The sequence below is a fragment of the Lygodium microphyllum genome, chromosome 13 (assembly GCF_053477565.2).
Source record: "Lygodium microphyllum isolate KBCC chromosome 13, Lygodium_microphyllum_v1.1.10, whole genome shotgun sequence".
NCBI classification, from domain to species: domain Eukaryota; kingdom Viridiplantae; phylum Streptophyta; class Polypodiopsida; order Schizaeales; family Lygodiaceae; genus Lygodium; species Lygodium microphyllum.
Window position 1 is genome coordinate 74,562,429 of NC_141147.1, and position 14,146 is coordinate 74,576,574.

General features: G+C 43.2%; 1 protein-coding gene across 6 annotated transcripts in view; it reads left to right on the plus strand.

Annotated features, from left to right (window-relative positions):
- Positions 1-13,736, plus strand: part of LOC148026778 (S-adenosyl-L-methionine-dependent methyltransferases superfamily protein) — a 62,450-nt gene extending 48,714 nt beyond the window's left edge. Inside the window, exons 6-11 of one of the 6 annotated variants that reach the window (XR_015692896.1) lie at positions 11,383-11,471; positions 11,856-11,903; positions 12,080-12,139; positions 12,301-12,383; positions 12,722-12,861; positions 13,321-13,736. Coding sequence is in view for 5 of the 6 variants with exons in the window: in XM_087691279.1 (XP_087547405.1) it covers positions 11,383-11,471; positions 11,856-11,903; positions 12,080-12,139; positions 12,301-12,383; positions 13,321-13,405 (365 nt within the window). In the remaining variant the exon portion in view is untranslated. The remainder of the gene's footprint in view (positions 1-11,382; positions 11,472-11,855; positions 11,904-12,079; positions 12,140-12,300; positions 12,384-12,721; positions 12,862-13,320) is intronic. The other 5 variants (XM_087691279.1, XM_087691281.1, XM_087691280.1 and 2 more) reach the window with 5 other exon arrangements.
- Positions 13,737-14,146: the final 410 nt, after the last annotated feature.

A 14,146-nucleotide genomic window follows, 5' to 3' on the forward strand; every position in this document is an offset into this window, starting at 1 on the left:
GTGTACGTGCAAGAGCTCTCTCTCTCTCTCTCTCTCTCTCTCTCTCTCTCTCTTTTTCGTAAAAGGTAATTGTATTAATTACGAAAAAAGGTACAAGTTTACATGATTACAAGATACACGATGGCTCTAAGCCATCACATGCAATCTCTCTGGCTCTCTAAAGCCCTAAACTCCAAAAGAGTTACAAAAAGTCATGGCAACGACGTAGAGGAAATTGCCATATGCCAGGGAAGCAAGTCCTCCCGAGGAAGTAAGTTAGAGTGCCGAATGAGATCTATCTGCCAATGCAAGAGGCCTTTAAGCCTAGCAATATGTCCCTGAACATTGTAGGCTGGATCAAAAAGAAAAGCATTCCGAATGGTCCAATTGTGCCAACAGCCCCAGTATCTAAGAAAGTGAAACAAGATCTTCATATGTGACGGAGCCGGTGTGGGGTATTTGGGCCACACAAAAGCCCAGTCAAAAGGGCTTAGCGAGAAACCAACCACTGCTCTCCAAACTGCCGACAAGAGTGACCAGATTTTCTTAGCAAGAGGGCAAGAAATAAATCGATGACGGGCCGATTCCACATTGGTGGTGCAAAAGAAACAATTGCCATTGGAGATTCGACGCTTGGAAAGGGCTGAAGCAAGAGGAAGACCACCGACCCTCATCCTCCAAAGAAAGACCTTGCATTTGAAAGGTGTCTTGTTCATCGAGCCCTCCATCACAGTTGCCTTTCACCAAGACCGAGATTTACGCAATCCCCATACAATATTGGCTTTAGTAACCAGCCATGGATGATCTGTAATCAGCAGATGATACACCTGGTTAGCTGAGGCCTTTTTCAAATTCAGGCGACCTGCAAGGTTCCAGTCTTGCCAGGGATGATCCGAAGCAAGGGCAGGAAAGGGTTGTCTGCTCTGGAGCACCATCAGAAGCTGTCCCCATAAATCACGGTATCCATGAGGGATCCTGAAACGCCTTCTGACTGTACGAAACGATATCAAGACATTGCGACTAGCAAGGGTGGCATCTACAACTGAAGTCAAGCCCAAACATGCCATACGATTAAATTTTGGTCTGAGCTCATGTTTGCCTTCCCAAGAAAGTAATCGCGAGGCTACCAACAGTTCCTGTTGAAAAGAGTTAGCAGCTAATCGATCCTCGGCTAGATGCCATTGAGCCTTCTAGAGAACCAATTTCCAGGAACATACCAAGTGAGTAAGCAGGGATGATGAAGGACTAGAAAACCGAGAGTCTGCATTAAGCACATGCCACCAGGAGCTCCGAATTTGAGTATTACCATGCACAAGTCCATGATTCTCAAGAAAATAACGGGCTATCAAGACCCACGGGTGATGATCCAAGCACATGGCACGAAAAAGAGACCAACGGAGTGCCAACATGTAAGTTTCGGCATCCAAAATAGCCCCACCACCCATGCATTTCGGGATACATGCATGCGACCAAGAGATCCATGAAATACCTGCATGTAAGAAGTCCTTCCATAACATGAAACGAATGCACTGAGTAAGAGCGTTCAATGTAGTAGTAGTCCAAGGCAGCAATGGCAAGAAATATGTGAGCATTGGCAACATAATTGTTTGAGCCACTTTGAGGCGAACATGGAAAGGCCAAGCCTGTGACTTCCAATACAGAAACTTAGCTGTCAGTTTCTGCGAAATCCACTCTAGTAGTTGCTTCGGCCGAACATCAACACCCAAAGGGTACCCAAGATGCCTGACAATGGAACCATGGGGAACAACCATTCCCTGCCAGTCCAGTGACTGCAAATCTGACTCGGTGCAACTGAGAATGGCTGATTTCAAAGCATTGATACGAAGACCAGAAGCATGCCCAAAGAGAGTCCAAACATCTAATGCTTTGCGAATATTATCCTTATCCGCACGCAAAATCATAAAGCTGTCATCAGCTAGGGATTGACTAATAAAGTGCTGTCCAAAAGGAAGAGACAATCCAGCCAACTGAGTAGAAGCTGCCGTATGAGATAACATTGAAAGCACCGGATGAGTCACAAGGGCAAAAAAGAGAGGACTCAAAGGGCAACCCTGTATCACAGAGCATGCAAGGACAAAAGGCTCGGTAACACCACCATTCAGCATAACTCGCGAAGAAGCTGCAACACTAATGGTGTAAATCAAACGAGCCATCCAAGTACCAAAGCCCATAGTAGACATAAGGTCTGCAATGAAGGACCAGTCTAAATAACCAAACGCGTTTTCCAGGTCCAGTTGAATCAATACCACCTCCTGATTAGAGTGCCTCGCATAGTCAATAGCCAGTTGCACATTCAAGACATTATGCAAAATATTTCAGCCCTTAATAAAACCATATTGAAGAGGATGCACAATGGCAGGAAGATGCTTATGGAGCCGATTCGCCATTACTTTGGAAAAGATTTTATAGAGAGAACCCATCAAGGAAATTGGTCGCCAATGTGTCAACATCGACGACGAAGGAAGTTTTGGAAGCAGTTTGATAAGTCCTTTTTTCTATGAGGAAGGCATGAATCCCGTTTCCCAAACCTGCTGAAACATAGCCGTCAACGGTTTCACCAGACTAGTAGCAAAGACCTCAAAGAATTCATTGGTGAGACCATCCCAGCCGGGACTTTTATCCTTGGGCAAGTGTAACAAAACATCCATAACCTCTGCCTCATAAATATCTATCTCCAAAGTAGTTTGCATGTCATGTGGAACCTGATTGCGGACCAAATCATAGAAGATTGAGCGAGCATGAGTAGTTTGGTCCGAAGGTGAAGGAGTAGAACCAAGAAGGTCTAGAAAATAAGTCCTACACATATTCACGATAGTCTGAGGATCAGTGACCATATGACCCTCTGCCTCCTGGAGTCTAGCCATATTCTCTCGAGCGGGAGATGCATGAAGAGCACGAAAGAACTTATGAGTTTGACAAGCACTATTTTGCAAATTCTCTATCAAATTTTGCAATTTAGCCTGTTGGTAAGATTTCAACTGAAACTCTTGAAGAAGATCAGCCAAACGCATCGCCAATGGCAGCAGAAATACATCATCTGGATTCTCCACCAATAGAGAACGAACCAAAACCAGTAATTCCTCCGCGGTGTGTCGACGCCGCCGACAAAGAGAGGCATGATGGATCCCATACTGCCGTGCAACCCGCTGCACATTAGAGAGCAATCGTTCAAAAGAAGCATTGCCCTCAGACGGAAAGTCCAATAAAATCTATCAATCAATTGCTGCATATAACCCTGAAAGATTGAATGCTTCAAATAAAACGAGTTGAAATGCAGAGGGAGTCTATCCAAAAATTGCTTAAAAGGTGCAATGGGTTGTGCAAGCATTTCAAGCTATAGAGGAAAATGGTCTGATAGGGCGTATTGCTGCAACACTTTCATTTCCAGAATCTCAGGGAGAAAAGCATCATCTTGCATGATATACATGCGGTCCAACCGCGACCATGTAGATGTATACTGCGCAGAATGAAAAGTAAATCCTGTAGAAGAAGGGTGTAGCCATGACCAAAGATCTTGTTGAAGTGCGGCAAGAGCAAATGCATTCCACACACGGCTTTTCGGAGTATCCATCACCGAATGCTCTGATGTGGACTGCGAAGGATCAAGATACATATTAAAGTCCCCCATCAGGGAAACCCGTCTGCCAAGTGACAAGGAGGTCTTCAAAGTATTCCAAAGACCCCGGCGGGATAAAGGGTCATTTGGAGCATAGAGCTCAAGTAACCATAAGATCTCTCCTTCAAATAAAACTTCAATCACCACAAAACGACCATGTACATCATTTTTTATAAGAACAGGTTGATATGTCTCATGGACAATCACAAGCACACCAGAATAATGCATGGCATGAGTCCCTGCATAAAACAAGCGAAAGCCATGGCAATCCACAACTTTTCCTGCTTTGCCGTGACTCTTGTGCTCAACAGCACACAAGACATCCCACTGATTCTCATGCCATAAACTCCACATGGCATGTTGCTTATTGCGAGAACAAATGCCTCTCACATTCCACATGGCTATCTTCATGTATATTCAAAATGAAGACCAAGAATGAGGCAACACTTGCCTCGATTTAACCTTCTCTACAAGAATGTCAAGGAATCCCTCGTCCAAGAAATCAGCCAACACAGCAAAAGAGTTCCGACGGGCAGATTTAGAGGTAGACGGTATATCCACTGACTTGGGGATGGAACGGGGATAACGCCGATCCCATGAGGTAATCACATTACCTCTAGCATCGAAAGCCAACTTAGCAGGTGGGCCCTTCGGACCATCCGAATATACTTTCCTCGTGGGCGGATTGCGAGGAACAGAAGAAACCCTAGCATGAGAAGGGGGCTTTGACGACAACATGTCTTTCCTGCATGTATTAGTACGCAAGGAATCTTGAGAAGCATTAGGCATAGTATCCACCATGCCAGCATCAAACCTTTTATCTTTTTTGGCACGTACATCCACCCAATCATTATCACGGGAATCCAAGCCCGAAACATGTTGTTTGCCTTTATCCAAAACTTTAGGGGCCTGGGTCGCATCCTGCGACGGAGCATCAAGCACCATATCTTCCCTGGGAGGCAAAACATGCTCCCCATCTGAAGTCGGTTGCTTTTCTGGACATTCAGCCATAAAATGCCCCAATTTACCACACAAAAAACAATGGCCTGTAAAGTTACCCCATTTCAGTCGAAAGTGCAAAGGATGCATACCAGAGCAGTTAAGACATAACCAAGCAGGCCTTTTCCGAGCAGTGTCCCATAACATACACAAACAATTACGATTCGTAGACCTCAGGCTCGGGGGGACCAAAACAGTGCCCACAACGGCCATGGCATCCTTTAACTGTGGCCAATAGACAGCCGGACAGTTTTCCACCTCAACCCACACCAGGCATTCATGTTGAAGCAAGCGCTGAAAGTCTGCCATTGGGCGCCATGGCACAACATGGACCAAACGGCGATCAAAGAACAGTGGCAGTTTAGACAGCAGATCAGCATGGTGCTTCTCGGATTTCAACAGCACCTCATAAAAGCCACAGGGCCCTACAAAAATCTCTTCAACACACTCTCCTTGTAGTAGACTGTGCAGCCACTGGCGAATATGAGCCAGCACTGGAATCCTGCCAGTGAAGAAGAGTATAACAGCACGTTCATAAAACACCAAGGAGCGCAGGACATTTTTTGGGTCCACAGTAGCTTCCAGAACATCTTCACTTCCAGAGTCGGAAAACGCTTCATGATTATGTTGAACATAATCACCAAGCAGGGTGTTGGTAAACTCCAACAAATGCTCCCAATCAACATCTCGAGAATCCACAGAATCAGAAGCAACTTGCGCATAAGAACATTCCTGATGATCCATTGTCTCTTCCGAAGTATGCTTGGTGCGTTTGCCCGCAGGCTGGAAGTCAGGACCAAGGGGCATCTCCTCCGTGCACGGAACCATATCCTCTGGTTCCTCTGTATCAGAATCCGGACCAAGGGCTGCCACCGTTTGGTCGAGAAAGGCCATATCCAAACCAGCCATATTGTATCAACACTTGTGCAGGTTGGATGCTGCACCAAAAGCTCACAGAAGCCAGAAACAGCACAGGCCTCTCTCGCTCTCTGTTTCTCTCACTGTATGCCTGCTGTGTCACAGATCTCTGACTGCTGTGATAGAAATCTGCACCTCTGTAACTCACACACTCTCTCTCTCTCTCTCTCTCTCTCTCTCTCTCTCTCTCTGTGTACAGGAGCAGATCAGCTCTCTGATCTGTGCATGGTTGCAGTCGCGTGCTGCCAGGTTATGTCTCTCTTTCTCTGACTTGGCACAGCAAGATGCACAGGGCAGACACCCACGGACAGCAGACGCAGTGAGCAGTGTTCTCAGCTCTGTGCCGTCTCCTTCTAGAGCTTGCGATGGGACAGAGCGCAGCTCCTCTCCGCGCTGTATGTCAAAGGCGCCTCACAGGCCCGCAGGTATACTGTGCGCCATGGACAGCATAGCGTATGACGAAAGGCGACTAGAGGGTTGCACTCATATTGAAAACGCAGGGGTAGTGCAGCAGGGACGGGCAGGTGTAGATCTGGAGAACAGTCGTCAGACTGTGCACAGGGTAAGGGCAGCACAGTCAGGCCACGTGCCCCGCTGGGCTGCAACGCAAGCTTCAGGGTGGGCTGTGTGACCCACAGGCAGGCAGCGTGACAGGCCTGCAGGCGAGGGCGAGGGCAAAGGGCAGGACGCGTAGATCAGAAACCATCTCCCGCTAGGCTCAGGCGAGGGCAAAGGACAGGACACGTTCTCTCTCTCTCTCTCTCTCTCTCATCAGTATCAATCTATCTTTCAGTTTGTGTATCATGCATGATCAAGAGTAAGCCCTCCAACCCACTCCCTATCATCAAAGCAGAGTTAGGGACAGTACCTATGGTTGTGGAGGCACTCTTTATAGCAATGACTTTCTTACACAGGATATGGGAGCTCCCATGCCACAAATATCCCAAATTGGCATTGAGTTCCTTCAGACAACTAGCAAAGGCAGGTGAGAGGGAGTGTTGGTACTAACAAATAGCCACTTGGATGAGCTTACATGGGCTGGACATCGCCCTTTAACTATAGCTTGGACTGTCCTACACTCCTCCTCAGTTGATCTGAGCTAAATTCAGTCATTAGGGCCGATGTCCTGAGAGTTGAGATAGGGAGGACTTGGATCTAGCAGCTGCTCCCTCTAAGACCAAAGATAAAGTTTTAGCGGAGCCACTTCCTATACCTTTCTGAGGATAGATCTATTGTTCGACCACAGTATATGGATACGCACCTCTCTCGTAGTATGTGGACTGTTATTGGATAGATGTGCGCCTCCTGCCATTAGTTGAGGATAGAGACAGGTAGATGGACAGATATTCTAGTGGATGATAGGATATGCCAGCTCTGTGATGACAGAGAGCCTAAGACGGAGGAGCACTATATATGCAAATGTAGTGTACTATGACATACGGGGAAGGTATCATTGCCTTTTCCGTGAGGGCTTTGGACCTCTTCATCATGTCATGGAGTATGAGGACTAGAGATGTCTAGGGCTTTCCCTCCTAGAGCTGCAAAGGCATCGCACACCACTACTATGAGACAAGAGACCAGCTCATCCAAAGGGACCCATGCAGAGAGCAGTGATAGATTTCTTTCATAGATCAGACCCCATAGGCACTACTAGCTTGGCAAACACAGATCCATCTCACTAGACTACCCCCTACTCCACATTGTGGAGTCACACTAGAGAGGGCCATTGCACTTTGTCAAGCACGACGACCTGGATCGCGTGGCCGATGAGATTGAGGAGCCCATACTACAGTCAGATCAAAGCCATCATTAAGAGAGACAAGAGACTCATCCCTCGATACATTAGCAAGATGGCCCTGGATCACATCATGGTTTGGATCATGTGTTGATCTTGGCATTCGGAGAGGAGCTACTATAGCTCGATATTTTATACATTCTGTTTTTTAGACATAGAGATCTTTAGATGTTAGCCTTATACTAGGATGCATTCTTTTACTTTCGTGATGAGATGACATTGGACAAAGATGTACTTTGGTTTTGTCTCATAGGCCACATTGGCCTTTTGTAGATGTTAATATATCTCTCTCTCTCTCTCTCCAAGGAGTTTCATTTGCCATAGCCTGCTGGTCACATGCGAGCTCCATACCCAACAGTGGTATCTGAGCAGACTTGCCACAATCTCTGACCTGCTGTTCGGGGTGCTTCAGCTACTGTAGGAGGAGGAGGAGGAGGAGCTGCCTTGATTGTCGACATTGCCCCACCCACCTGTGCAACTGCATGTGGCATCCCAAGTCTGCTTAGGTTGATATTCAAATGTACTGTCATGACTTTGCTGCATTAGTTGCCTGTGTATCCACCACTTTAAGGCACTATAACCTGCCACTTCTCTGGACTCTGATCTGTTGAGCGCCGCCTTGACCTGCAGCCCGTCTCATGCGCATTCATGTCTTGCCTGTCGACACTCAACTCGCTGCTTGTCCTTGATCGTTGACTAGCAGACGTCACATCCACTCCGACCATCAGATCTATCTCGACATGTTTTGGCACTAAAATAAGGTCTTTAATTAAGCCTTATTCAAAAGATCTCATTTCTTTTTTAGGGACATTTCATACGAAATTGGAACTTTGCAATTCGCTTGGAATTTCTTGAAATTTCATGAATAAGATTTGAAGCTTTTTCAATTTAACCGTGAATTCTCAAAATTTCTTCTTTGAACTTTGGGGCTTTTCACATTGGCGCCTATCTACATCAAATTGGGGCCTTTGACAATATGTTAAAGACAGTTTGAGTGCTTGCGCCTTCAACATCGGGCAAAAAGTGACTCGCCAATCATCCAATGTTTGGCAATGCTATTACAAGCGATCAACATTGATCGCGATGTTCTCAACCTTAACATCTAGGGGTGATTTTTTATCTTGATAGAAATTTATAAAACTAAAAATAAAAATAAAAAACTTAAAAGGTATTAAAACATAAAAACGTCTGGTTGGAATTACACACTAGCCATGCTCATGCCTGTGGTAAGGCCTTTCCATCACTTATTAAATAATTGTGTGGGATCCTCTACCCAGATTTTAATCCAAAATGAGTTGTATTTCTTTTTATTTTCTTTCCTTCTAATTCACAAAGGAACTATATTTCAAAGGGGGATTGTAACCACTTCTTGCAGAACCTCTTAGTTGATCTCGAAAGCTATATCCACATATTTGGCCTTTGGTCATGTGCCCAGTGCCTTTGAGCCACATTGGTTTTTGATCAGCCTTTGAGCTATGCACACGCACCTTTGAACTATGTCTTACTTCAGGTCCTTAAGCTTCTCGGTAGACCATGTCATCCTCATGTTACACCTCTCTCATTTATGTATCTTCTTTTCCAGAATCATTATATGGGATTAGACACTATCTCTTCGAGGTAAGACCTTCCCTTTTCCTTTTTCATATATTTCATATTACCGATTCAGTCACCCATGACCCGAAGGGGGGTTCGCTAGATTTATTTATCCTCGTGTGTGAACACACATTATTGTGTGTAAAAGTGCATGTTTAGGTGTGAACACCTTTTACACCACTTAGCATTAAATAAGGATCAAAGGGTTAGCTATATAGCTTAGCCCATATATTGAGGCTCTATCACTTATACTTTCATAATACATATCTCACCTATCATTATTAATATATCTTTCAATCAGTGCACGTGCAAGCTCTTTCTCTTCTTCTTTTTTTCGTGAAGATAATTGAATTAGATAGTGAATAATTACGTCAAGACCATCAGGTCAACATTCTCTCTGTATCTCTTACTTTCTATTACATGAGACCATCAGGTCAGCATACTCTCTCTCTCTCTCTCTCTAAGTAACTAATATTTACATGAGGCCTGCAGGCTCTCAGAACAACCAGAAGAACCTATTACAAGAACAGTACTAATAGATCACACCGAAGGAACAACTGGAGTAGAGCGAACAATCGCCAACCAGGGAGCAGAGATATTTGGAAAAAGCTCGCTCTCTCTCTCTCTCTCTCTCTCTCTCTCTCTCTCTCTCTCTCTCCAAGGAGTTCCATCCACCATAGCTTGCTGGTCACATATGAGCTCCATACCCAACAAGTTAGCCAATGTTCACTTTTGAAATGTTTTGCCTTGAGACATGGTGTTTCGGGCTGAAATGTTTCATGGTTACACTAAAGCACAACTTGTTTTTGCATGTAGCCAGCTCATATTGTTTTTTAGCCACATGTTTTTTTAGCTAGAGAGATGATCATGTTCTTTGAGGCTAAATTATGCCAAAGTACATCTCAAAATTTTAGAGACCCTGAAGGGGTCCTGTCTCTTCTTGGATGCTTTTCAATAACTGGACGACTGTTTCTCTTTTTTATTTAAACCCTCCTTTTGAGAATGGATCAAGTGGAAGGAAGGTGCTTGTGAAACCCCACTTCCTGGAGCTCCTTGAAGTACACAAGACAATCTCCTCAAATGCCTTAACTTGCGGGGACTCTTGTGCAGTACCGACCTTAGATTGGGATCTACAAGCCAATGGTTCTGGTTTGCAACAATGTTCATTCTCCCTTTGAGACTTCGATATCAAAGTCCTTCTGTGAAGCTGCCCATCATATCAGCATTGTTGTGTTCCTACTGCAAGAAGAGTATGAGCAAAATCATTCATCTGTTGAAGACTAGTATCCAGCTCATCTCAAGAAGATCCTAAGGAGCTGGACATGAGGGGATGGCTTTCCATATATCTGCTCAATTCTACCTACTTCTTTGAGCCATGCTAGCTTGTTTGACTTAATTTGTGCAGGGACTGCTGGAAAATGCAGGCAACTGCCTGGTGATGTGGCTAAAGAAGCTAATGGGACCCTGGAGACATCTTGCATAAACATACTACAAGATCAATGAAAACACTCTCTCTTGGATAGCATAACATTTTGAGCTTTTTGGACCATCTGAACAGCTTGTAACAAAAGGATAGTTGATTCAAATGATGACAGTTTGTTTATAGACCTGTTCGCTGTCTTGAAGGCTCTCTTTATGACTGTAGCACTTTAGAATGATTCTTAACATCCCCCCTCAGGACAAAGTATCCCAAGGCAAACTACAAAAGCAGCCCTGTAAGAGACTTCCAAAACCAAAAAATACTTTACAATAAAGAGGAAGTCTATTAACAAGCTTGAGTGAATAACCCATCGGGAGGTCTATGGTGCCAAATCACATGTGGCTTATGGTGAAAGAAAGTGCCAGAATCCCATGTCCTAAGATTACCATCTCTCCCCCTCCTTTTTAATCTCCAAATAACCATGTATCTTTTTCCATCTCCTGCAGAGAGTGCGGACAATCTTTGTTTGAATCTTGTGGAGAGGTAACCCAAAATGAGATTGGCACGACTCCCCTGAACATTGTTGTATCCATAGGCTAGGCCTCTGTCCATGACCAACACAATTGTCCCCCATCTCACAATGATAGAGTTTAGTGTGCCATGAAACACCATACTGAGGGCTCTCCTCCATATCTCTTGAGCCCCAGGGCAGTTCCTTATACAGTCTCTTATCTCCTTTGGCTTTCCATATCTAGCACAAGTGACTGGATCTCCACTGTAACCAAACCAAGTACCAACTGCTGAGGCTCCTGTGTTAATAACCATGGAATTATGACTGTAGTCCTTGATAAGCCTTGCTTCCATTTATATTCTGGTGTTTCTACATTGTCCTAATAACCACAGAAGTATGACTGTGGTCCTTGATAATCCTTGCTTCCAATTATATTTCGGTGTTTCTACACTGTCAAGTCTAAATTGTGGAAAATCAAGTGGGAAAAATAATGCTTTTATTTTTACATGGTCTGTCGATGTTTCATTCAGGTTGGAGGGTTGACACTGTTGTGATGAATCCACCATTTGGCACAAGAAAAAAAGGTGCTGACATGGCATTCCTCTCTGCTGCATGCCAGGTTGATACTCACCAATAAAGATGAAAGCTGAACATCTGAGCATATGGATTCCCTAAGTTGACAGTTGTAGGACTATTTTTAAGTGTTGGAGTACTCTACTGCAAATAAGGATTGGGGCTTAAGGAGTTCCTGTTTTGGTTCATCCATCTTTTGCTTGGATTTTTTTATATGCATAACAGAACTAGAAGTGTTTGTTCTTGTCTCTGTCCAGATTGGTAGAAGTCTTTTCAGGTTATTTGCAATAGCAATCTTTGTTTAAAGAAAAAAAGTCAGTTTAAACCCATCAATTCAACTCAGAATGGCCCCAGTACCTCCTTGATTTAGTATGATTGCCTTCTTTTTCAATGTTTGTCTGAATTTCTTACTAGCTTCCTATATTGACAGATTGCTGAATCAACCGTCTATTCTTTGCATAAAACTAGCACTCGAGATGTAAGTTTGATGCCTTCTCAGTTCCTTAAATCATCAACATCAATGCTGTTTATGTGAGCAGTGGGCTTCAAATATCAGCACTGAGGGGCTTAAGTTCTCGTCTTTGACTGCCTGCTTGTATGTATGAATCAATTTCCAGTAAGATGACAAATTTGATATGTTTTTCCATTGCATAGCATGTAAAGCGTGCGGCCCTCCGAGACTTTGGAGCCAAAAGTGCAGAAGTAGTATGTGAGGTATACTTTCACAATCACAAAAACACTTTGTTTGTTTAGCTTTTGGAATTAAAATTACTACTATGCCTGTTGCCAGACTAATAAGCTTGCGAAGGTTTGCATGGCATATCAGTGTCATCACTTGGTAAATGACTCCATGATGTTCCTATCTGTTTTGTCAGAGGGTTCATGTAAGGGAAACAAAGGAGACTCAAAGTAGAGGCCCAACCAAAAGACAGTACATGACTCTGCTGGCCTTTTTATTGTAGGCCTTTCATGGCTTTGTTTGATTTGATGCAGGGTCTCATCAGAGACCTCAAGTTTCTTATTTTCATCCAATGCATAATTCACATAATCCTTCACCCATTAAGAAGCTCTTCATCCTAAACATCCATGCTTTCTGGTTAATTATCAGGCTTCTCAATAATGACAAGATAAAACTTCACGTATTGTGTGAGGAGTATTGGCAATTTATCAACTACAAAAAAATAATGCAACTGATTTACTGCAACCCTATAATCATACAGAAATCCACACAAACTACTTGTAACTGCATTGTCACGCATAGCTCCACACAATCTAGCCAAATATTCTGTTTTGCAGCCAGTGATGGGAATCCAGCCTTGAAGGTGTGCTCAGCAAGCATGATAGGAGAGAATCAATAACCGGCATGGTGAAATATTGCAGGGTCAAAATGGGGTGTCACATGAGCTTCAATTGTGAAAAGGAACACTATTAAAACTGTAAATTAGCTTATATCACACCCTTTGTTCATGCTTCCAATGATGTTTCAATCTATGACATTGGCTTTGCCTTCAGTCAGTAACGATATCTTTAGGACAAATAAGGAGACAGAGCATTCCAATTCTAGTATCCCTTCTCTTCTTGTCATGTTTCTTGCTTTGTTACTCACTATTTCGTGCATGGCATGTGAAAATGTCCTGAAATTGATAGGCCTAGAAACTTGTATTATGTATGTGAGATTGTGATTTCTTCTACAAGGGTGGTTGCTTAAGATTCCTTCTTTTTGATTTTTATACTTGGCCTTCGTCCAAGATGCATGTTCTGTTCTTTGAAAGAAAAAATTGCTACTAATTCAATTAAGGTATGCAATATGGTTTTCGTGCTAATGATAACTAGTCTCTTTTTTTTGTTGTGCAGCTGCGATAATTACTCTCTCTTTTTTTTTTTGGGTTGTGCAGCTTCGATATGATTTACCTGCATTATACAAGTTCCACAAGAAGCAAGAGGTTGATATTGCTGTTGATTTGTGGAGATTCACTCTAGCATAGGACTCTAAGCTGAAGTGTACATTGCAAGGGACCATTCTTATATTACCTTCCAAAAATAGGTTTTGAGATGCTGACCAACTTCTTGCTTGCTTTAGTTCCTTCACGCTCTTTGTTAGCTTTAGATAGATGCTAACATTTTAGCATCCCATTCTTTATTTCACAAATATCCTTTCTTGTTCAATATTTCATCCTTGGCTTGGTAATTGCAACTCCATCAAATGCTTTGTATGCTTTCAACAAAAACGGTCTTGAAACCAAAACTAAAGCTCTTTTTTGAAATCGAATTCAATATTGTGGAAATTAAGGGTGGGTAATAACTAAACAGTACTACCAAATGCTCCATTTACATGTTAGGTTTGTTTATCCTATGTTTTCACTCTTTTCATTTCTTTGTAAGACATTGCTATAACATAAGTTAGTAACACACACACACAAGGACTTGTGCATCCTTCACAATGAGGTTGTTAGCATTCATTATTAAATCGTTTTAATGACTATTCATAAGTGCACAAGACCAATGCACAACAAGGGACAATAATGGAAGCTATCCTAATTCATTATAAAATGTTAAACAAGTTGCATCAAAAGTTACAAACCAAGTTATTCATGGTACCTTACAATCAAGTTCAATATGTGATGATGGGAAAGAAAAGCTTCCAAGTGGTAGGCACATCATCAAGTGCAAATTCAAGGCAATTATATGACCCTAACCAATTCAAAAGGACATGTTAGAGGA